General features: G+C 43.1%; 1 protein-coding gene and 1 pseudogene across 1 annotated transcript in view; one reads left to right on the top strand and one right to left on the bottom strand.

Moving 5' to 3' along the window:
- The first annotated feature begins 1,090 nt into the window (after positions 1 to 1,090).
- LOC148121868 (large ribosomal subunit protein uL5 pseudogene) lies at positions 1,091 to 1,627 on the top strand (annotated as a pseudogene).
- Positions 1,628 to 3,109: 1,482 nt separating this feature from the next.
- The window catches only part of Lhcgr (luteinizing hormone/choriogonadotropin receptor), a 53,341-nt gene continuing 31,946 nt past the window's right edge, over positions 3,110 to 24,504 (bottom strand). Inside the window, 6 exon segments of the mRNA XM_048416319.3 lie at positions 3,110 to 4,324; positions 4,326 to 4,557; positions 12,824 to 12,904; positions 15,940 to 16,125; positions 18,049 to 18,123; positions 21,010 to 21,078. Coding sequence (XP_048272276.1) covers positions 3,404 to 4,324; positions 4,326 to 4,557; positions 12,824 to 12,904; positions 15,940 to 16,125; positions 18,049 to 18,123; positions 21,010 to 21,078 — 1,564 coding nt within the window. The 3' untranslated portion in view covers positions 3,110 to 3,403.

Genomic DNA, 24,504 nt, shown 5'->3' with positions numbered 1-24,504 from the left:
AACAGGACTTTGGTAAGGCTCATCGCTGGTGTGTATGGCATGAGGACTTGGGAGAGACTGGGTATGAATACTAATGGGTAACTGTGGCACAGTCCAGGAGGAAGTGGGGGACGGTCCTGAGATGTTTGCAAGACACTGGGGATAGAAATTAAAGACCTGGGTCGGAGGATAAGTCAAACACTGATCTTCTGGGTGGGAGGGGTATGAGGAGGAGGAAGACAGCAAACTGTGACTTCATTTACTAAACCTAAAATCACAGTGTGGAAAATAAAGATCCTTATCTCCGCAAGAGGTCATGAATTGCTTTCAGACATACTATGAGTTCTTTAAGCTCAAACTGTTTGAATATGTGCTGGCTTAAGAGCTTATTTACAAGGATAAGTGTGAATCTTCTTATTTTACTTTTTTTCTTGCTAAGTTGTTTTGTTCCTGGGATTTAGGAATCAGAAAGAACATCAAGTAGTTCCACAGTAGCATGATGAGTTTGTATCTGCTGTACTGCCGAGACAGGCTCCAGAATGAGCAGGAGAGAGCTCCATCTGAACCAAGTCATTTGTTATGGAGCAGAAAAGTCAAACATGTAAAAAATACAGAAGATATTTTTTAAAAAGCTTACAATCTTCTCTGAATCACTTAACATAATGACTTAAGAACTGATAGCAAACTGAATGTGTGGGACCTAGTTGTGGCTAGACATGTATTTAATAAGTGCTCACAGGGAGTTGAAAGCTGACAGTAGCTAAGATACCCACCAGCAGGAGAAGCGATGTTTAAGATTGCTATGGTAGAATATTAGCCAGCAATGAAAAGGAATGAACAGATTCAAGCAATTAAACGGATAAATAGTAAAACCATTATACTGTCCCAGAAGTGTTGTGACAAAGTGTATGTGTTATATACCTGCACTTATATGCCATATAGGACAGGAAACACTAATCTGTTGTTGTTTTATATGGCCATCAGCACCTCTGTGACAGGGCTGAGCAACTCTCTAATGGTAACAGTGTACTGAATCTTGATATAAGCTTGAGTTGCACAAGTGCATGAAATTTCCAAAACTCGGTCCTGCTCTCTCTTCCTGTCCTCCATCATGTCGCAAGATCAAGGTGAAAAGGAGAACCCCATGCGGGAACTTCGTATCCGCAAGCTCTGCCTCAATATCTGTGTTGGGGAGAGCCGGGACAGACTGACCTGGACAGCCAAGGTGTTGGAGTAACTCACAGGCCAGATACCTGTCTTTTCCAAAGCCAGGTACACTGTCAGGTCCTTTGGCATCAGGAGAAATGAAAAGATTGCTGTTCACTTTATTGGCCGTGGAGCCAAGGCAGAAGAAATTCTGGAGAAAGGCCTGAAGATGCGGGAGTATGACTTACGGAAAAATAACTTCTCAGATACTGGGAACTTTGTCTTTGGGATTCAAGAACACATTGACCTGGGCATCAAATATGACCCAAGCGTTGGGATCTACGGCCTGGACTTCTATGTGGTGCTGGGCAGGCCAGGTTTCAGCATTGCAGACAAGAAGCGCAGGACAGGCTGCATTGGGGCCAAACACAGAATCAGCAAAGAGGAAGCCATGTGCTGGTTTCAGCAGAAGTATGATGGGATCATCCTTTCTGGCAAATAAATTTTATCCAAAAGGCCAATAAAATTTTTTTCAGAAATGCAAAAAAAAAAAAAAAAGAAACTCCCAAAACTCAAGTGGCACACTTAAGGTATGCCCATTTCTCTGCACATAAACTATACCTGAGATGTAAATAAACATTGAATTACACTTTGGTGTATATGAGCACTAAAATTCATATGCATGGGATTGTATAGTGTATACTTTTGTGTAAGGCTGATGTATGCAAATTACTTTAAAATATCAAAATAGAAGACACATCAATGTACAGTTAAATAACAGATAATTGCATAGGAATGTATGAAAGTCATTATAGTAAATAGTGTTGACTCTAAATGGTGGTGACGTATGGGTATTCACTACATAGCTCCTTCAACATTTCCATACATTTGAAAATGTTCATATTATAATAGTGGAAAAAATTTAAAGAACTTTGAATGTATATAAACTCATAGGTAACAAAACCTATCTATCCAGTTTTTATTTGACTATCCATGAATGTATCTTAATTTTTGGTGTATTTCAAGCAAAGTAGCTCTTGGAAAACCATGATTACTGATATGGATAATATTTGATGATTGATTACTAATCATTAAGAGACTAGGATTTGGGAGAGTTTTGAGACTGAATCCTTTTATGAATCTTTTACTAGTTTTCAGCACTTTCAAAAATGACGATCAGTTTTTCTCTCATAAAAGATTAATGGCATCTTCCCCATAGGGTTTTTTTATGAAGATTCAGTTGGTGAAATTATATAATAATAATAAAAAAAAGAAAAACCAAGATGTTGGGTGTATAATGAACTTTTGAAAAAAAGTCAAAGCAGCAAATGAAAGTGCTGCAATTAGACACAGAGTTTGGTTGTGCTTTAAAACTCAATATAGTAAGTAAAAATGTTTCTAATGAATATTAGATATACTTTTCAATAAACTGCAAGGGATGGAAATAATGTAAGTTAATCATTTTCAATAGTTAAGTATTTTGTTTTGCTTAAAATTGCAAAGTTCTAGAAATACTTTTCCTTGTCTATTTAATCAATTCAACTGGGCATGTTTATTGTGTATCATTTCCAAAGGTAGGAGATGAGGAAGCGCTCCTACCTACTAGGTTTCCATGATCTGCAAGCTAGACAAGTGTGCAGAAACATGCCTTCAGATGGAAAGTGGAGTCAGTACAGAGTAGACAGGAGACAGAAGTCTCTAGAACAGAGCTGCCAAATAGAACTCCCCACACTATAGACGAAACGGTTGGCATCTGTACCGCCCATTACTAGTCAGATATGTGAAGCACTTGGAATACAGCTAAGAAACTTCTATTTGTCGTGTAAGGCTAATGGCTACCACACTGCATTTCTGAATGTGTTTATCAACCTGTTTGATGACAAAGACCACTTAAAATTTCCAATCTGTTATGAACTAATAATACTTTTGGAGACTACAGCAAAAATAACAAGACTGAAGTGAAAAAGAACAGAGATATGCAAAAATGACACCTTAGTTTTTCTTAATATTAGATTAAACAAACAAAATTACTCTTCTCTAAATTGTTACAAAAGTTTCTAAACACTCCTGAAATTAATGTCATCAAGTTCCAGAGGGCAGTTCTGACTGCCCAGTTCCATTGACCACCCATCACGGTCCACCCTCTAAACCAAGTACAATTCTCCTAAAGTGCTTAAGAATAAATATTTTTCTAAAATGCATTATATGAAAGTGACTAACTCAGGTAGATTTTTCTCTTCCACATATCTAAGTACAATTCAGTAATGAAGTTACCGCATTAGCATTCTTGGTGGCAAGTCTTGTCTAGGACAGCAGGATATTGACAGTGCACTCTGGACAACTTCAGAGCAGCCTGGAAAGGCTTACTTGATCCTGGGAAGCCGTTTTTGCAGTTGGAGGTATAGGCAGAGAATTCCTTCCGTCTGTAAAGTTCAGCCCGGTGTCTACAGCAGCCAAATTTGCTCAGCAGCAGAAAGAAATCTCTTTGAAATGCCTTTGTGAAAATTGCATACAGAAATGGATTGGCGCAAGAATTGACAGGATAAAAAAGGACCAGTAAGACTTTCGAGTTGGTGACAGTGATAAGGGGCACTTTGAAGGCCGCAGAGATGGCAAAGAAAGAGATTGGTGCCACACACGTGAAGTCTGTGAAGATAAGAATGGCCATCTTCTTAGCAATCTTGGTATCCTTGTTAGTAGCCACCAGCTCTGGATTTTGAACTGCAAAGTAAATCCGAATGTAGCAAGCACAGATAATGAGAAAGGCCATCACATTGAGGATCAAGATGGATAATATGTAGACTTGTGAGAGAGTGGATTCCACATCCATGGGGAGGCAGATGCTGACCTTCATGTAATTGCTGACACCCACAAGGGGCAACATGGCAATCAGAGTAGAAAAGAGCCACCCTCCAAGCATGATTGGGATGGCATGTCTCAGCCGCAGCTTTTGGTCCAGCTGCACAGCGTAGGTGATGGTGTGCCACCGCTCTAGAGTGATGACTGTGAGTGTGTAGACAGAGAGCTCGCTGGCAAACACAGTGAAGAAGCCAGCTGCACTGCAGCCGCTGCCGGTCTGCCAGTCTATGGCGTGGTTATAGTACTGGCCTTTGGTCTGGGAGTCCACTGAAGCAATGAGCAGCAGATAGAGCCCCATGCAGAAGTCTGCAAAGGAGAGGTTACACATGAGAAAACGGGGGTACCGTCAGTTTGTAGCGACTTGTCAGGAGGACAAAGAGGACTGTCAAGTTGCCGACAATGGCTAGGATATTAATCAGCCAAATCAGGACCCGAAGGAAGGCGTAGCCCATAATATCTTCACAGGGATTAAAAGCGTCTGGTTCTGGAGCACACTGGAGTGTCTTGGGTGAGCAGAAGCCATAATCGTAATCCCAGCCACTCAATTCACTCTCCTCAAAAATGGCAGAATAGCTGCAAGACAAAGATTGGCTTGAGGGAAATATAAGAGGTTTCCTATATATCTGAGTATTAAAATAAATTCAAGAATCATCCTTAGTGGGCTTTTAGAGCCTAAGAAACAAAAGAAAACAAAGTCATCATGGCCCTAGACTTACATTTACTTGTTAAATTACCTCATTTGATGGAATTCTTTCAAAAGAAAATGAAAAGCCTCTAGATGGTATAATATATACCTATTTAGCATGCTGATGCAAAGACTTAATGAAGCTGTTTACGAGGGATGATTTTTTTTGGAAAACAAGTTTAGAGATATAATATATACATGCTAAATTTAAAAGAATCCTTTCTTGCTATTTTCTTATCTATTTATCTCATTTAGTTGCTATGCAAATTGCTACCAAGCTGTTGTAGCAACACACAGTGGGGCTGCAATGCTGGCAGCATTAAGAATCATCCATCAGCTATTGGGGTCTCGTTTCCAGTGAAGTCCCTGCTTAATCCAGTATTCCAAATGGGAACCAGAAAACAATGGCAGATTACTACAAATTTAGGAGTAGAGGAAGAAGAGCATGGACAACAGTAAGAAGGATGAAATCCAGCACTCCTTAGGGTATGAGTCTGTGACTGGTGAAGCATCCCACCCCACTGAGATTCCTGGGCTTACATCCACACTCTCTCTTGGGACACTGTTACTGATTTTATTTTCCCTGACAGCCCTTATCTGGTTTTAGTTCTTTCCAATCCAGCCTCCTGGAATAGCCTTTTCAAAACAGAAATCTCAATTCTACTTTGCCAGTTCAGCCCTTTTCCAAGTCCTATCATTTATGGGATAAAAGTCACACTTTTTCTTTTTGATGAGCCTCGAGGCTTTGCTTGGCCTGGGTTCTGCCTACTTCTGGAAATGTTCTTTCTTTTCTTTCTCCTCCTAAGGAGAAAATTCTCCCTCGCCCTGAAAGACAAATCCCTCAGGAAAACCATTCTTGTTCCTATTCTCCAAAGAGTTCATTATTCTTTTTTTCTGCTAGAGTTGCATTTAGTTATCAAAACATACTGCCAATAAGTAATGATGTGTATTAATCTCATTTAATATTCTCTTAGTATTTTAGACAGGATTTCATTTAGCCCAGGCTAGTCTTAAACTTGCTACATAGCCAAGGCTGGCCTTAAACTCTTGATCAAGTTTTGGATCCAATCAAGTATTGGATTATACGTATGCACCATCATTCTTGGCTATCTCTTAATTTTGGTGTGTGTGTGTGTGTGTGTGTGTGTGTGTGTGTGTGTGTGTGTGTAATAGAGGAGAACCATGGATGCAACCATCCACTTTTGTTTTTTGAGATGGGGACTTTCATTGGTCTAGAACTTACCAACTAAGACAGGTTGGCTGGCCTGTATAACTCTCCAGCAATGGGACTGCAAGCTTATGGGACCACATTCTTTCTATTTTAAAATGTGCGTTCTGGGAATCAAGCTCAGGTATTCATGCTTGCGAGACAAAAACTTTACCAGGATCAAGATCTTATTTCTGAAGTCACAGTGTCTAGCAGAGTTTTGGTTCTGTCCAATAAATTTTTTGGATTGAACAACTCTACTTAAGAAACGATGGTTCTGGAAGGGATTAATAAGGCATGAGAACCTCAGCATATATTTGATGACCTCAGCAAGTTTTAACTTTGTTCATAATCTGCTAGTTTTGGGAATTGGATAAATGAGTGTAATTTTCTGTAAAGTCCATTGCAAATATGTATTTTACCTTAGAGTCTTTGTCATTAAAAATATTTTTTTGCTCACTGAGAGGATGGGGCTAGTTTCCTCAAAACTGACCAGCTTTCATAGTTCTAGAAGGTGCTATGTAGGCTGATAGCGAAAAAGAAGTCATCGCTAGCCTGACTCATCTGTGACCCCTGTGAAGACTAATAATCCCAATGAGTGCAATCGTGGTTCAACAGTTAGAGGGGTAACCAACCTCTGCTTGAATTTAAGGTATATTCTACAAGAGGAAATGAATAATGCTGGGTACTGTAAATTTGGCTAGGAACTTATGAATGTGGACCTTAGAGGCCATAGGGATGAACCTACTACTATTATTTTTATTTATTATTGTTATTTTAAGAGGACACAGCATCAAATTGCTCTTTAAATCAATCTTTATGCCCATAGATTAGTTCAGATCTCAGTCTTCGTCAAACAAGTTGCTTTGTGCCATAAATGGCAAATAATGCAGAAACTTACAATTGGTCAAAAGTCAGAGAGTAAGTGTCAGTAGAGTGTTTAGCCACAAAAGAGACACCATGCCCACACCCAAGACTCAGGAACCATCATGGAAGAGGGGATGGAAAGATTTTAGTAGCCAGAGTTTGGAGAGGAAGAGAATGGGCAGTATCTTCTGGATATTTCAGGACAGCTGACCTCATGAACTCACAGTAGCTGTGGCTTCCTGCATAAGATCTACACAAGATCCAGGCAGCTAATAGTCCTGTATGGAGAACTGCATAAGATCTGCACAAGGTCCAGCAGTTAACAGTCCTGTATGGAGTGGTGAGTGGCTCATAAGCCCAGACTCCTGGGGATCTTTGGAGAGTTAATGACTTCTGGGGAAGGGAACACCACTTTTCTATAAGAATCTGGCTCCTGATTACATGATTACATCAATCATGTCTCCAGTGAATAGCCCCACATCTATGAATGTGTAGCTAACACACACTAGACTCAGTAAGTTATTAAAAAAAAGAGAAAGACATGAAGTTAGAGGAGATGGGAGATAGACATAGGGAGATTTGAGGGAAGGAGTGGATGTGAATATTATCAAAACACATTATATGAAATTTCCAAAGAAGTAATTAAAAATATTTTAAAAAGTATTTTTCCTATTCTTAAAACCTTTCATGCTATGTACTTGGAAGTTGTACCTAATTCACTAAACTGATGAGATATATCTAAGACATTCAGTACTGAAGGGAATACGTAGGTTTTTTTGTTTTGGTTCATTTTTGTTTTTTAAAAAGATGTGAAAATTCCCAATAAGGGACAGGACTGTGGCCATACAAGGCACAGTATAGAAACCTTGTCTGTGTTATTATTAAACAACTTAAACAATGCACTTACTTTTTATATCATAGACATCAATATAATTACATACTATGAGTTTTCCAGGAGAAGATGGTTATAAAGAATTATTAAGGAAACGAATCTTTCTTAATACTGGTGCTTAGAGATCGTTTTATTGAATTCCTCATATTGTTAGAAAAGAAACCATGATTAAAGGAGATGGGGATAGGGCCTATATCCTTTGTGGGGACAGTGTCAGGATTTGACCTCTACATCCTGAGCTCAGAGACCTTTATCATCTTTCAGTCAGTGGTTTCCAAAGTGTGGTTGGGTGGATCAATGTCCGTCTGAACCATCAGGGTGCTTGCTTAAAATGCAGATCAAAATCTATAGGCATGGAGCCCAGGAATCTACACTTCAAGCAGGTTTTGTAGATGCAATACAAAACAGTAGCACAAAACTGGATAAAAATATTCCAACCATTGTTGTCTTTATTTCTTCCCTTCATCAAATCATCACAGCTGTTTGAGGTACTGATTTAAACTTCTAGGAATTCTGCCATGATTTCTGAACACATATAAGTAAGGGGTCCACATGTTTCTCCTCTCCACCCCCTCCTTGATGTTTTAGTCCTACCAGGCATATGTCTGGCAGATTTTTCTCCTGGGCTAGCCTGCAAGGACAGTGTCATTACATACTGACAAAGGCAGGTTCTGCTGGCTATGTTAGGGAGTGTGAATAGACTCAGGGATTTGCAAATACTGGCTTAGGAGGCAGAGGCGGTGACTGCTCCAGTTACAACTGAGAAGGGAAGAGGAAATATGGTTTTTTTTTTTTTTTGGAGGGGTGATGGTGCCAGTCACAGTGGTAAGAATATTAGATTTTCTTGGGAAGAACAGTTAAGGCTCAGGGGATGGCTTTAGAATGAATATCTGGTGGAGCTTTTCCTTTATTTTAAAAAAGTGTTTTCAGGGTCAAGTAACATAGCTCAACTGGTAAGTGCTCACCTAGTATGCACAGGACCCTGGATTTACTACTTAGCACCAAATAGACTGGATATAAGAGTGCATGCCTAGAATCCCAGAGGACCTAGGGAATCAGAGGGTTCAAGGTAATTTTGACTACATAGTTTGAGGCCAACATAGGCTATGTTTAAAAAATAAATGTTTCCATAGGGAGCAATGCAACTTAGATTGTGTATTAATTTAAGGTAATATGGAGGGTGTGAGCTACACTTTGGAGCATTGTTTCAAAGCAGCATTACCGCAGGAAACCCTCTCATAGGTGATGCTCATTTGGAAAGACTGGGCAGGTCCAATGGCAGTTGCTTAAGGTGGATTAAGTCTCTCTGCATAACTACTCTTGGCACCACAACTGAATGTACTTAGAAATTTTTTTTTTGGTATGGGAAGATTTTTTTGTACATGTGTCACTTTTATTGGTTAATGAATAAAGAAGCCGCTTCGATACGTGATAGGGCAGAATAGAACTAGACAGGAAAACTAAACTGAATGCTAGGAGAAAGTAGGTGGAGTCAGTGAGACACCATTTAGCCACCACATGGTGGACAGGATACCGGCACTGGAACCTTGCCGGTAAACCATGATCCTGTGGTAAAATATAAAATAATGGAAATGGGTTAATTTAAGTTGTAAAAGCTAGCCAGTAAGTGCTGTGAGACAATGGTCTTGAATCCTGTAAAGATTTGTTACTTGTATTGGTTTAATAAAACACTAATTGGCCAATAACCAGGCAGAAAGTATAGTTGGGGTGACCAGAACAGGAGAATTCTGAGAAGAGGAAAGGCTCAATCTGCAGTTGTCACCCAAACACAGAGGAAGCAAGATGAGAATGCCTCACCGATAAAAGTACCAAGCCACATAGGTAACACAGACAAGAATTATGGGTGAATGTAAGATATAAAGTGGACAACAATATCAACGTAAAACTTGAAAGAGCTTGGGAACTAATTCTAGACACAAAAGGACAGAGTTAAGCATGGCTTCTTGGTAGCATCATTTTCTCAGGTGGGCTCTGTTTGCTAAAGGCAAGCATGTCTTATTTAAGAAAGGCTTCCTGGCTCAGCTTTATCTGAAAAACCTTGCAGCTCTCTTAAGAGACCCTGCCACAATACACTTAAATGATGTTTATGAATAGCCAACAACATAATTCATGGTGGTGGGAGGGACCTTAGAACTCCATAGAGTTGTGGCAATAAATATCGTTCCCACCAGTACCTCCACTATGAAGTTAGACTCACAGAAAGCTAAGAAATGGGGTAGATACAGTCGTCAAAGTCATGGCTTTAATCCTAGTCATATTGTTTAGCAAATTAAAGACCCATGTGGTAATAAAAAGAGAAATATACAGTAAAGATACATTCAGAGGAAAAAAAAACTCTAAAAAGTTTACAGTGTGTTTGAAAATGTGGGAAAGAAAAGAAAAGGGATAAAGTCCTTAAAAAAACAAAAGAAATAGAGAAGTTGGGTGTGGTGGCACATACCTTCAACCCTAGCACTTGAGAGGTAGAGGCAGGTGGTTCTCTCTGAGTTCAAGGACAATCTGGTCTAAAGAGTTAATTCCAGGACAGCTAAAGATACCCAGAGAAACCCTGTCTCAAAATAAATAAAAATTAAAAATAAAAGAAATAGAGTTTAAAATAAAGTCACATGAAGGTGGAAAATACACAGAGAGTCTGGATACTGAATGCTATTGTGTTGACTTTGAATTGTTTGACAGTTGAGGAAGGAGCAACAGCTGCTAAAAGACATTTGGTTATAAATGCTACTGGATTAATACAACATATATATTTTGAAAAGGCCTTGACTTCAAAATTTAAATCAAAATATATGTTACTTTGGAGAAGAGGTTTTGCTTTTGTTTCCACAGGAAATGAGAGTCTGTGGATTCTTTTGGGGTTAAAAAAAATCACGTTTGATCAAGGAAGACCCCCTGAAAAAAACTCCAATAGGAGTGGATAGCCCAGATGATCCAACATTTCAGAGGACCTCTGTTAGAGTTTCCTCTGAGTTCTACATTCAAAACAGCCTCAAGACTGTTGGCTAAGTTGGTCAAGCATCACGGAATAATCCAGTCAGGACTTGACGATAATTCTAAATTTTCTTTAGGTCCCCATAAGATTATCTGCGCCCCCAATGAGCAGGAAGTAGCCTAGAAAACTATACCCACATTCCCCAAAAAAATGGATTATGAATATTTGTCTTTGTTTAGAGTGTTGGTTACAAGTTGTAATGGATAATGGTCAGGGAAAAAGCTAAACAGAGGAGATTAGGTTCAGAATTCTTGCTTAGAAAAGAAAAAAATGGGGAGAAGTGCTGCTGGACAATGCTCTTGTACACTGCTATGGTTTGTCACTTGTATTGGTTTAGTAAAATGCTGATTGATCAGTAGCCAGGCAGAAAGTATAGGTGGGGTGACCAGAACAGGAGAATTCTGGGAAGAGGAAAGGCTCAGTCTGAAGTTGTTACCCAGATGCGAGGAAACAAGATGAGAATGCCTCACTGATGAAAGTTACTAAGCCATGTGGCTAACACAGACAAGAATTATGGGTTAAGATGTAAAAGTTAACTAATAAGAAGTCTGAGCTAATAGGTCAGCCAGTTTATAATTAATGTAGTCCTCTGTGTCTTTCTTTGGAACTGAACTGCTGTGGGACCAGGCGGGACAAAAACCTCTGTCAACAAATAAAAAACTAGAGCTAATAGGTCAAGTAATGATTTAATTAATACAGTTTCTGTGTGGTTATTTGGAGTCTGAGCAGCCGGGAAACAAACAAGCGGCCTGTGACTACAGTTTTCTGTTTCTAAGTATAAAGCCCATGGCTGCAAATGAGTCCTATGAAGAGAGACTGAGACACAAAGAGGGAGGTGGGAGGAAAGGAATATTATAGGCTAGACAGTGGTGACTCTAAGGGAAGAAAGGGAGGGGAGACAGGCTGGCATCCTTCCTGGGTGATGCCCTTCACTCTGGTTCTGAAAGTCAAGTCTCATTTCTATTGCTCCCTATTGAGAGGAAAAGATGTCTCAGAAAGCATAATTGTAGTCCAGAACTATTGTCCCCCAAAAGGTACATGTTAAACTCTGAGCTTCAAGCACATTGCCGCCAAGGGTCACATCCAACTGTGAGATAACCTGAGGTCCAAGGTCTCTGCCTCACAGCACACATTGCCTCCACCGCACTCTGAGATTGGGGGAAAGAGGATGAGAGGAAATAGAAGAGATGTGCATAGTTCTCTGAGAAGAATGTCTGGTTTTGTAGTCCTCCAGGGCACATGGGATTGGAATGGTAATAAATGTGGCTTAGGAACATGGGGGCTTGTCTTCCGAGGCGTGCTCTTTTAAAGTTGAAGGTAAGGGAAATGCCAGGGCAGAGAGCATTTAAAGCAGGAAAAATGTTAGAATCAGTCAGTAGAATAGACACGTGGCTGCCATCTAGTGTATGGTAATGATGACATTAAGATTAATGTGAAGGGGCTGGGGAGATGGCGCCATTGGGAAATGTTCGCTGTGTGAGCATAAGGACCTGAGCCAGGTCCCTAGAACTCTCCTGAAAACCCCAGTATTGGGAAACTGGAGATGAGAGGGTCCCTCCAGCTCATGGGCCTGTCAGCTTAGCCTAACTGGTGAGCTCTAGATTCACCTGTCTCAAAAACACAAAGTGGACAGCTCCTGAGAAATGACATCCAAGGTGCTGTCTGGCCTCCCACGCAAGCACATGTGTATGCATCCGCACATACAGGAACACATACACGGAAGAAAGATCCCATAATCAGGAGCTAGCCCCAAAGTCTTTGGAGAGAAGAACCTGCCTTCAGAGGCTGTGTCTGCACAGTTTGTCTTTACGGAACGTGCCTAGAGACGGTTTCTTCAGACGAAGCCCTCATTTAGTGTTGCCCTTAGTGATACCCAAATGTCTGAAAATAAAACGGCAATTTTATACACATCAATGCATATAGTAACAACTTCATTATATTCTTAAAAAAGACCTTTTCATTTCCTTTTGATTTTTTTTTTAAAAAACAGCTAAGATAACATGTACAACTCGCTACCACCTGCAAAGAAAAAAGGTTCCCATTTTAAACTATAGAAAAACACCTTGCAAACATCCACTCACCAAGACTTTTATCAAAAGAAAATCGTCACAGCAAATCACAATAAGGTGCCCGCGGAAGAAGATGTGGCTTCCCGAGCGTCTGCATGCGAATACTTACAGCGTTTCATTATTTGGTTTCCTCGCTGCGCTTTCACATTGTTTGGAAAAGTTTTCAAAAATGGAAAATGAAAAATTCTGTCTGAAAGAGACGAGGTAGGAAAAAAAAAGAAAAACAAACCATTGAGCTTTTGATCCTTTAACCTGATCATGTCTATTTATGCCTTACGCATCCACAGTCTTCGCCTATCACTCCCTCAGTGTGTTCTGCACCATTGTCCTGACTGAAATGCTTCCCGAGGAGAGAGCAAAGCCCCCTGCATTGTCCTTAGCCTGTCTCCAGCTTTTGAATGCTGAGTGCTTTGTGTGGGTTCGGGAGAGGCGGGAGAAAAACCCAGGTAAATTTGTGGTATTGATCATGGGGCTTTCAATGCTTATTTAAAAAGCTCCTTTTTGTGGTATATTCAAGTTTGCTCCTCATCAACTCTTCTCCTTCTCGTTAACCTTGATTAACGAGTTGGTATTCATGACTTTGAAGTGTGACTGAAGTCTTTCTGTGAGGATTCTGTGGGGCTGGGTGTGTATCTTAGGTCTTCAGCTTTTGTGCAAGACTTGTCTTCATGTTCCCTTCTCTTCTGTCTTCCCTTTGGGAAGTCTGGCTTAGGAAGAGGGCATAGAAGAAAGCTGGTGCATAGGGACAGAGCCCAAGGGAGGTTCACAAAGCAGGAATGGGAGCTACTGTGAGCCGCTCCAGTCTTCATTGAGGAGGGTGGAGAGGTGAGGGGGCCCAACGTGGACATTTCTCTGGACTGTTATTATTCAGCATCGAGGAAACAAGGAATGATTTTGTACAAATGTAGAAAGATGGAGCATCGTGTCTGGATGATTTGACCCAATGGCCTCTCAAAAATGGATCATTTTGTTATTCTAGGTATTAATATGCGTTTATAAACTTGGACTGGGTCCCTCTAACCCCGTGTAAGTGTGTAGTGGGAGTTGTTCTGGCTTGGTATTTTACGGAGATACTGTATTAGGTATGCAGACAAGTCCACAGTTAACAGGAACTTGGTCTTCAAATGATAATATCGCACGCTAGCCGTTCTGTCTTCACAGTTAGCCAAGATTGCTTAGAGAGCCCTGCCCAGGCAGCTGTGTGCATTGTCTGTGGGGAGCCTCAGTTTGCACCAAACTCCCACAGAGCCAGGTTCAGCTCTCCAACTTCACTGGCCTCTGAGGTTTAAGGCTTTGTAGTCACAGAAGTACCTGTGAGTTAGTGGAAGTTCCCAAGCTCCCCAAGAACAGCCTGTGAGTGATGACATTCACACCAAGCTCAGAGAGTCCTAATTCCATTACCCCTTTCTACCTAGAGGTAGCTTTTACATCTTCGGGAGCAAAAGGTCTTGAACTGAGTATTCAGATGTCAGTAATTAGAGGAGTGTGACTTCTTTGCCACGGAAGTGTAAGTAGGTGACCAGAACCAGCCTTACCCCAAACAGCATTCCTGTTTAGTGACTCTATCAGCTTTGCCACCTCAGCCTGCTTCATCCTGCTGCCCTACTGAGATTTCTTGAAAGCAGATTTGCATATTCTCGTGTTGACATGCCTCATCCTCCTGCTACCTCGGGCTGATACTGAAAGCCCACACCACTCCCTGGGCTGCTTCTCCTGACCTATCTTCCTCCATGTGCCCTCATCTTCCTGTGCTTGATCTTGAATAGCATTCATCTTCCAGTGTCTCTTGCCCCACACCTCACGCGCATCACCCATCTTGGCATGCTTTCCCCAAGGCTTCTCTGCAAGGCCCAGAACAAGCCATCTATCTATCTCCCTTAGGAAGTCTGCCACGAGCCCTAGACACTATTCCTCAGTCCTGGAACATTTTGCCCCATTCTCTGTTCTGTCCTGACATTCTCTGACAAAGGTGTTCTTGCTCTTTGATGCTGCCTGTCGTCTGTGAGGGTGGAGATGATGTCTTATCTTTTTATCTCCAAACCTAGTACACTGGAACACGGCTTGTGCTCAATTTAAGTCCTCTGAAGCTCAGTTAACGGGATAGAGCTTGAGCCCTGCATGGTGACTCATGTCTTTAATCCCAGCACACAGGAGGAGTAGGCAAGTGGATCTTTGTGAGTTCAAGGCCCGTCTGGCCTATATAGTGAGTTCCAAGACAGCTAGAACTAAATAGTGAGATCTTCACCACCACACGCCCCTCCCCAAATGGTGTAGATCTTTAAACACAAGGATTTCCATCTTCTCAGCTGCTTCAAATCTTTAGGTAGAACTGAATCTACCTAAAAAGGGTAGATTACTCCAGGCACAAAAAAATACAGGCTAATTGATCAGCTATAATAGTTTGATCCCAAACAAAGCCTGTAGCAGCCTGGTGTCGCTGCTGTAGTGCCATGTCTAATTAACTGATTTAGCACATCTCTGCAGGCTGCAGTAATGACTCTTTGAAGCCCTGCTTTTTCCCACAGAAGTTATGACCCAGGAGAGGGTTATGTAAGCAATAGACCACAGCAAGGCTTACAGTGAAAACAGACAAGCCTGCGACAGAGGAGTGAGGGAGCAGGAGGTGCCACATGCCCACACTACATATTTAAAAAGTTAGTCCTTGTTTTCTCTTCCATTTATACATGTGACACTTACTGAGTCGTGATGCAGAATGATGCCTCTCGGCTAGAGAACTCTGGGAAAAACGATGTTGTAAGAAATGGAATTCTGACTCTCGACACCTCTCACCCCCACCCCATCCCCACCAACTGCCCAGAGTGCAGAAACGCAGTCAGACCTCCTCTGCTGGACACAGAGCAGCCCGCAGTTCCTGCCCTTTCCGACTGCTCCCTAGCCAATCTGTAGGAGCTAGGTTTCCATTTAGAAATGGATGCTGTTTTCCTTGGGAGACAAATAGTTAAGAAACAAAACCACCACCCCCCAAGGGGGAAAAAAAAACATGTTACTCTGACAATTTCAAATCCAGGATGAATTGGGTAAATGATGGTTTCTGCTAAGAATTAGAGCAGGTTGGTCTTGAGGATTTTTTTTTTTTGACACTGGTTTTGCAATGGCTAGAGAGGTCCTTCAGCTATTTGGCAGTTCCTGAGGAACTGTGGACCACGGCTAGATCCAGATCCCAGTTTCTCCACAGCGCCTTGTGTGCGTCTGCTTCTCACTTACTCTTTCTTTGGCCAGTTCCTGAAAGCACAGCAGTGGCTGGGGTAAGTCAGAGTGGCCACCAGCAGGCTGGTAAACTTCTCTCTGGGGGGCAGAGTCCTCAGTGAGTAGGATGATGTGGCGATGAGGGTCTGAATGGACTCCAGCCCGTCGCTCGGCAGGGCCTGTAATTTGGTGGAAGAAATATCCCTGAACCACGAAGGGGAGAAAGGCCTTTTATTGACTGATTTTACACATTTTCTTCAGCAGTCCTCCTCTAGGGGCTGAGAAATCTGTCCTCCATTTAGTTTTTCCTTTAATTCTTCATTTCAGCTGCTCTCCCCATGATCTGCCTTCCAAAGAGCAGCTCTGGAATTTCCCTCTTGTGGGCACCCCACTATTGTATTCAAGGTTGGGGTGACTCCTTGTACCTTCTGAATGGCCTCTAGTGTTTATCTCTGCTCTCTCCTGATCCCTCTCTATCTCGGATTCCCTCCCCTACCCTCTCCTTCCTTCTGCCTACCCTCTACCCCTCCCTTCTTCTGCCCACCCTCTACTTCTCCCTCCTTCTGCCTACCTTCTATCCCTCCCTCCCTCGGCCTACCCTCCACCCCCACCTCCCTCCTGTCCTCTCTGCCTTTTATAAAAACCAACTGCTTGCTTTCTACAATAGCAGACACACAGGTGACGTCAACTTTTGTGTTCCGCCCTGGGGGGAGATATTCAGAGCTTTGATGTCTCAATCCTGAATTGATGAAGCCCTGCAGGGGAGGTTTTCATCAACTGCAGGTGGACCACCCCCTCAAGAGCTGCGTGTGGCATTAGCCATCATCTACCCAGGAAGCAGAGCACATGCGCTCTCCTGACCAGTTGGATGCGTCCATTGGCAGCAAGCAAACTCCATGTCAAGCTAGCACAGCTGTGCAGAAGTCCTTTAAACAAAGCTGCTCGACTTTACTAGACTCGAGGCAAAGAAATCTAAGAAAACCCCCAAATGTACAGTTTTTCAGGAATAGGGAGTTGGTGGCAGTTTTTGCTTTAAAATCCTGCTCATATTCTAAGTGGCTTATGCCCGAACCTTTCCCAGCAACACATCTTCTTCCACAGTCTGCCCCATGTGAGGCTAAGGGCCCAGCACAAGGAGGGATCACTAGTGGGAAAGGTGGGTGGGAGTGGGACAGGTACAAGGGTCCAGGTTCCTGGAGGAACGGGGGAGGCAGGAGACTCTGCCCCAGGGTGCTAAGCCTCCCTCCTGCTTCTGCCTCCTTGCTGGTTTAGGAAATCAGGCTCTGTCCTGCTGCAGAGTCTAACGGAGAGTTAGTGATCAGGTCCAGGCTCTTCTCAGACATGGTGGCTGCATGGCTGGGGAAGCCATCAGCCCTAGAATGGAACCTACAATTGTGATTTTTCTAAATGGCCACATTATTAAACTGCGTTTAATCCTAAGGGTCTCTCAGCTTTGCTTGGAGAAGCTTTTCTTTGAACAAGCCCTTGCAGCGAGTCCCCGTTCATGGACAGTTGCAGGCTCACTCCTTGAACGATTGTAGGAAGACCAGTCTGTAGTATCTCAACCATGGCTAGCCAAGGGCTGGGGGTGGACCGGGTCAGAATGGATTCTCTTGGTGGGTTCCAGGTGGGGAGCCACCCTCCACTAGCACAGGAGGCCACCCTGTTTGGCATTACTGATTGAGTTATGGCCCCTCACGTGAATTTACACGTGGAAGCCTTTTTCTGCTCAGAATATCTTATGTGGACACAGGCCTTTTTTTTTTTTAACCAAGATCAAAGAAGGTCATGATGGTAAGCCATAATCCAGCATGTCTATGTCCTAATAAAATGGGGGAAATGAAATTAATAGAGAAGATAGACACTCAAACACACGCAGACTGGGCTTATGCTGCCCATCCAGAGGAACCCTTAGCAGATGAGAAAAGGGTTGAGTGCAATCTTCCCTCAGGGGCAGCAAGCCTGCTGGTACCCCATCAGTGTGGGGCTTTGTCATAGGCACAGGACATTTGTCGTGTCAGTACAACATTGACATATTTGGTCCTTTTCAGCTATAGACGCTGGCAGCCTGCGGCAATGTGACTGGCCTGCACTGTGTGGGAGAGGAGGCTGCACCCCTGTACTCACAGGATGCTGGGCCCTGTGGCTCCCTGGAAGGCTCCGCTGTGCATCTTCTCCAGATGTATATTTTCTTTCAGTTCCCTGCGTGGAAAGACAGTTTCACACCCACCTCCATAGCCGTGTATGTGTACACATGCTCACACTAGGCTGTGTGCACTGTGCTGGGGCAGAGGGGAAAGAGAGGGGTAGACAAACTGACAGAAGATGAACCGCCTAGGTGAAATTGTGACATTGCTACTGTACGTGCTTGGCTTCACCTCCTGCTTGTCCTTTGCTGCCACTTGGTGGAATCCTTTGTCCTGTGACTTAATGGATTCAGCCTCTCTTGTTTGATTTGTAAGAACTTGCTGCCAGGCAGCTGGGGAAGGCTTAAAAAACGCTCCTTCTCAGCAAGTCCAAGGCTACTGGGTTAAAGTGCAGCCTGTGCCTTATCATTCTCTCAATTGCTGTGGCCTTGGAGGCCTCAGAATTTGTCAAAACCACACACCAGACAAGAGTAAAGCTGCTTCCAAGGGTTCTTTTCCTAATGTCCCCTGGTTCCTTTGAGATGTGCGTTCTCAGTGGGTGTGTGCCAGGAGTCATCACAGCCCATGTCTAGGTGACCGAAGCCACAAAGGACTTCCAGCCCCATTTCCCTTGGGAAAATCCCAGTATCTCTATCTGAGCCTGTACTGCTCCTCCAGCCTTGGTCCTTTCTGCTAACGGAGGAACCTTCTTGCTTTGACCTTACATTCCAAGAGTTCTGACGTTTGCTGGTCTGAACTCAGCTCGGCTGTGCAGCATTCATCTTGTTGGCTTCTGCCTGGGACACATTATCCTGCTTTTGCCTGTTCACGCGAGCATGGCTCTGAGCCTGCACCCCACACTGCCCATGCTCTGTAACACGTTCCCCCACCTCTGAGGTCATGGAGAACTTGCTTGCACTGAGGGCAGGCACACCACACTGCCTTCTGTTTGGGGGACATGCCTTTCGGAGCTGCCTTTTCCTGTGCTGAGAATGACTGCGGGTAAACCCTTCAGCTCCTAACTTACTAGTCTGCATCTCTTCTGGAAGGTAGTGCATCCCTTTCAGTAGAACTGTGCTTTGTTGCAGGAATAAGGGAATGAGGCATCTGAGGGTAGACCAGAGACGCTGCGATGCTTCTTCCCGAATCTTGGGGTTCTTTTTAATGAACTCTTTATGCAACTGTCAAGTCAACAAGACAATGTGCAAGTCCCCTTCTGGAGGACAATGCTTGTACAACTCCCATTTTTTTTTTTTAGCCCTCGGTAGGATCTGGATGCTAGGCTGAGTGCATCCAAATCTTTATTTGCTCATTAAATCATGAATCGTGGAATAAACGCAATCAATAAACACTTACTGAGAATGAGGCATTGTACCAAGTACTAAAGAGACAAAGTAGACCTCTTCGTTTTGTTGGGCCAATCCTTAAACTCAGTCTGCTGGCAGCTTTGCTTTACAAACGAGGACACTGTGACTAGGGCAGATTGGCTTGGTCAAGGTGATGCAAGTTGATAAATAGTGGGTTGGAGATGAAGCTAGAGTGACTCAGACCTCGTCTAATCTGTGACACTATCCAGCGTGATGTCAGCGCAGCAGGCTTCTTGGTTTCAGATCCGTATTTAGAAACGATTAGCATATTATATAGACCTGAGCTACTTAGCCCCAGACCTTAACACATCAGGGTTTTGGGGAGCTGTTAAAAGTGCAGATTCTCAGTGCTTTTGAGGTTCCTCCATAAAGCCCATTCAGGTGGGGCTATAGGGGTCTGCCCTAACAACCCCAAGGTGATTCTTACATGCCTTAATGTTTGTCAATCATTGGTGCGGTTCATCACAATTTTATTACATTTTTTTGCTACATTTATTGATTCTTTTATCTATATTTCAATGTATCTGTGTATGTATGTATGTATCTATATCTGTGTATCTGTGTATGCATATTTCTATCATGTATGTATATATGTATGTGTATGCATGCATGTATGTATGTATATATGTGTGTATGTATGTATGTATGTATGTATGTATGTATCTATCTATCTATCTATCTATCTATCTATCTATCTATCTATCTACCTATATATCTACCTATCTATCATCTATCTATGTGTGAGAGAAAATATGGCCATGCCATGGTGTGTGTGGAGATCAGAGATCAGCTTTTGGGAGTCAGTTCTCTCCCTCCACCAGGCAGTCAGGCTTGAGGGTCAGCCTCTTTACACTCTTCACCTCACTGGCAACTAACTCATTTATTTTAAAAGCCTGGCTCTCTGTTTTCATTTGTCTTAAGTGTAGCATTTCAGGTGATCTTATGGTTTGCTATTTATGATTGCTGAGTGGGCAGAGCCTCACCGTTTATTGTGAGGGACCGCACATCCCCATAAACAAGTCAGTTGATCACTTTTCCTAAGAATGGCCATTCAGAGGTGAGGTGGAGAGCAATGAAGGGAGCCATCCTTAGGATGAGTACCCAGTCAGAGGGGTGGGCGGGGGCTGGACTGAAGTGGGGAAGAACCAGAGCTTCCTCTCCCGTGGAGAGCAGGAGGGAGGCAGGCAAGTGAAGCTGCTGTGGGGGACTAGGCTGATAGATGATGTCACCTTATTTCCCCGCAGTGGGGTCCCTGGAAGAGTCTCCTTCTGAGACAGTTTTCCTCTAACACACCATCAGCCTATACAAGGGGGCTAGAGAGGGGAGCTGTGAGATGGAGGAGGCACAAAGTAGGGCGTGGAACGTTTCAGCCAGCTGTCAACTTCAATGCATGGCGGCTGCTTCTGCCTTTGAAATCAGGGTGCTCTGGGGTTTCCAGCCAGCCGGTTGCCTAGTAACACTCCTGCAACTCAGAGGACTAGCCACTTGAAAGTTTATTTTTGCCCTGAGTTAGTTGCTGAAGATTGAATGTGATCTGGTAGCCAGAGTAATACTTCATTTTTATTCATGAGCTAGGGAAATAAGCATATACTTACAGCGAGATTAGCGTCGTCCCATTGAATGCATGGCTTTGTACTTCTTCAAATCCATTTCCATACAGTTTGCTGGAGGAGGGAGGAGAGAGGGCTTAGGGATGGGAAGTAGCTGACAGAAGCACAGTTTGGAAGCAGACGCTCTCCCTCCTGTGACATTTACTGCGAAGATAACCACTGGCATTCAAGAGCGAGCTGTCGCTCCAACATTCTGGGCTCTGGAGGCACATGGGGCAAAGCTGCTCTTTCTGCTCAGGGTTTCTTCTACTTCCTCCATCACCACCACCAATTTATAAAACGATTGCTAGATGCCTGGCACTTGACGAGCCCTGGCATGCCCATCTTCTGATTTACTTCTCGTGACTGTTGCTTCCATTATAGTGATAAGGAAGACATTGGTGCAATTGGGCTTGTGGTTACCGGGAGCAGGGGCAGAGCTGGAATTCAAGGCTCAGATACCAGGCTGGCTCAGAAAGCCTCTCTGGTTCCCTGGGTGTTGTGGACTTTGTGGGCTGCCAAGCAAAGCTCCAGTACCTGCTCTTTATTTCTTTGTGTGTGTGCTCGTGGGTTTGTTTTCTTTTTTTAAATGCCAAAACTGGTTCCATAACCCTCAAAGATCTAAATGTCTGCAAGCAGTTCTTTAAGCCCCATTGATGGGTAGTGAAAGCAATGTAGTTGAGTGCAACCAGCATTAAAAAGAGGGAAACGGAATAGAACAAGGGAAAATGTTGGAGTACATTGCCAACAGTTGGGGTACAAATGCTTACCAAATTCTGTTCCACCAGTATATATGGTATCTATTAAACAACCACCCCATATGTGCAACACACATGCACGGATGCACACACACACACACACACACACACACACACACACACACACACACCACACACGCCCAGATTGAGAAATAAGAGGTTCTAGCTAGGAAGTGCCAGAGACAGAAAGGAGTCTAAAAAGGCTCCCTTAGAGCCCTTTATCTTACAAGAAAGGAAATGGGCTCAGAAGGCAGGCGACAAGGACTGCACCAGAGCACACTCTGCTTGAGGCAACTTTCAGCACATCAGTTTTGTTGATTCCCCCCCTCCCCCGCCACCGCAGTTCCCATATCCTTAAGACTTACTTGCTTTTCCTCTAACACCTGGCTTCAGTGCCACATAAGCCTCAATGTGGTCTTCCTGTTTACAATTCCAACTCCTCATTCCCAGCCCTTTCTATTCCCCCCTCATATGTATTTCTTTTCTAGTTTTATCACCATGTAACACAAAATGCTTTACTCATTTGCAGAGCGTAATGCCATGACAATAAGGATTTCAAACCATTGCATTCACTGTAGACTCTCCTGTATCGTGAGCAATTGGTGGGGTTCCGAGCACTGCAGGATGTGTTACAAGAATGTGATGAACATTTGGATGGGTCTATGGAGGATGTCTTGCTCTGAGGCACAAACGACACATTTGAGAGCCTCCATCCTACATGTCAATATCGGTGTAAGCTCTTTCTAAGCCATGAAATAACACCTGAGTGAGAAGGGACCATGGTGTGATATGATTGAGCTTGTCCTGTCTGCAAGACTATGGCTTCCCTTCTAGTGTTGGCGGATGTATGAGCGGATGACTTGGAAAAGTACAAACACCTGCTTCCAGGCACCTGCTTCTGCCACAGAGAGCTGATATCCTTAAGGTTCTTCTAGGCTGTGCAAATTCAGGCCAACATGGACAGCCACCTCCTGCTGTACGTTCATGTATGTAGTGTGTGGATGTGTCATTGCTTTCCACCAACCACAGCAAACCTTTGACAAAGCATCAGATAAACACAGGTGCCGTTCATGCTGAAGTACGATATTTCAACTATGAAATTCAGGAAATCTAGAGATTACAAAATAACCCGGTGGCCCCCTCACTAGATTGAGTTCAGAGAGAACAGAGGATCGTTCTATCAAAATCCCTGTTACACATTTCATGAAGAACCAGGAAGAAGGAAGACAGAGGCTCCAAACACAGAGAAACAATGAAGAAATGAAAATACCAATCATTCTGGTCTGATTGGTATATGTTGTATATATTATTAAAACATTGCATCAGGTTCCAAAACCTATACAATAAGTATACAGTAGTTAGCTCCCACCCACCAAACTTGGAGTTTTGAATGCTCCAAGGTCCTAACAGATGCCACCAACTTTGGCATCCATGGTAAAAAGAGCCCTCCCTAAATTCTGGGTTTCTCTTCTGCATACAGATGCACACAGGAGCTCCTGTGACCTATATTAGATTTCTGGATGCCATTTTCCAATAGTTTTTTCTACCATTTTCTAGTGTAAAGTATTAGGGGACAGGTTCTTTCAGACCCATCAGTTTGGGTAATTACATACAGCTTTCTCGCCTTCTTGGCAGCTGAATCTCATGGAATTTTTAAAAGAATGTTAAGACTTAGAATGTTGTTCTTTGTCCATCTCCTGTTATGGAGGGGGTTCTTTTATTCTGTTCAACAAAAGGGGCACACCTCTGTTTCCTCTGAGTAACTCTGAAATCTAAGTTTTCCGAATCAAGATCAGTATTTGTCGAAGCATATGTCACTGTTTACTTAACTAGAATCACGTGATCTTGATTCTTAGAAATGGAGACTCGGTCTCCCTGCATGTGCAGCCCAGTCCCACTGCTCCAGACTGCGAAACCCTGCCCTAGGGTGGATCACAGTATGACGGGTCTTCCACGGTGCCAATTCTGCAGGCTTTTGCTCAGCACTGAGTCCACAGGCTACCATTTCCTCTACTCAAAGTGATAGAGTTGGGTCTCTGATGCGTCAAGACAAAGCATTCCTTTCTGGGATTTTAGTAAAGCAAAGCTACTTGTTGTTGCCTAGAAGCCCCTTCCCTTTTGCTGTGGTTTGCTACCTTTATCTTAGCTTAAAATTTTTATACTATTATTTTGTGCATATGGTTATTTTGTCTGCATGTATGTCTGAACACCGTGTTGTATGCCTGGTGCCCAAAGAGTCCAGAAGAGGAGATCAGATCCCCTGGATCGGAGTTACAGAGTTGTGAGTCACCATGTGAGTGCTAGGAAATGAATCCTGGTCTTCTGGAAGAGCAGCCTTAACTGCCGAGCCATCTCTGCATCCTGCAATTTCAATTTTGATATGTGTTAGGATCTTGTCACTTTTGCTGTGCTCACAAGGCCAGTGCTGCATATGTGGCTTTGTGGTTAAGTCTGTAGGTATTGGACCCAACTGCCTGGGCTTCATTTGTATCTGCTTCTTACAAGCTGAATTACTTTGGGTAACTTACTTAACACCTCACGCCTCAATTTCTTCATCCCCTAATTGGGATAATAAAAGCAGTATCAACCCTTTAAAAATGTTGTATATAAACACGTGTCAATCACTTAGAAGTAGGTCCTGGAACACAACCAAAGCTGTGGCTTCTAAGCCTCTGATTGCTGATTGGAGCAAAGGGGTCTCCCTGTACAAGATTTGGACAGGATCTCTCTGAGCTGTAGGTCC

The sequence above is a fragment of the Myodes glareolus genome, chromosome 6 (genome assembly GCF_982192425.1).
Source record: "Myodes glareolus chromosome 6, mMyoGla1.1, whole genome shotgun sequence".
NCBI lineage: Eukaryota > Metazoa > Chordata > Mammalia > Rodentia > Cricetidae > Myodes > Myodes glareolus.
The sequence above is the reverse complement of the archived record's forward strand: the minus strand, read 5'-3'. Positions and strand labels throughout refer to the sequence as shown.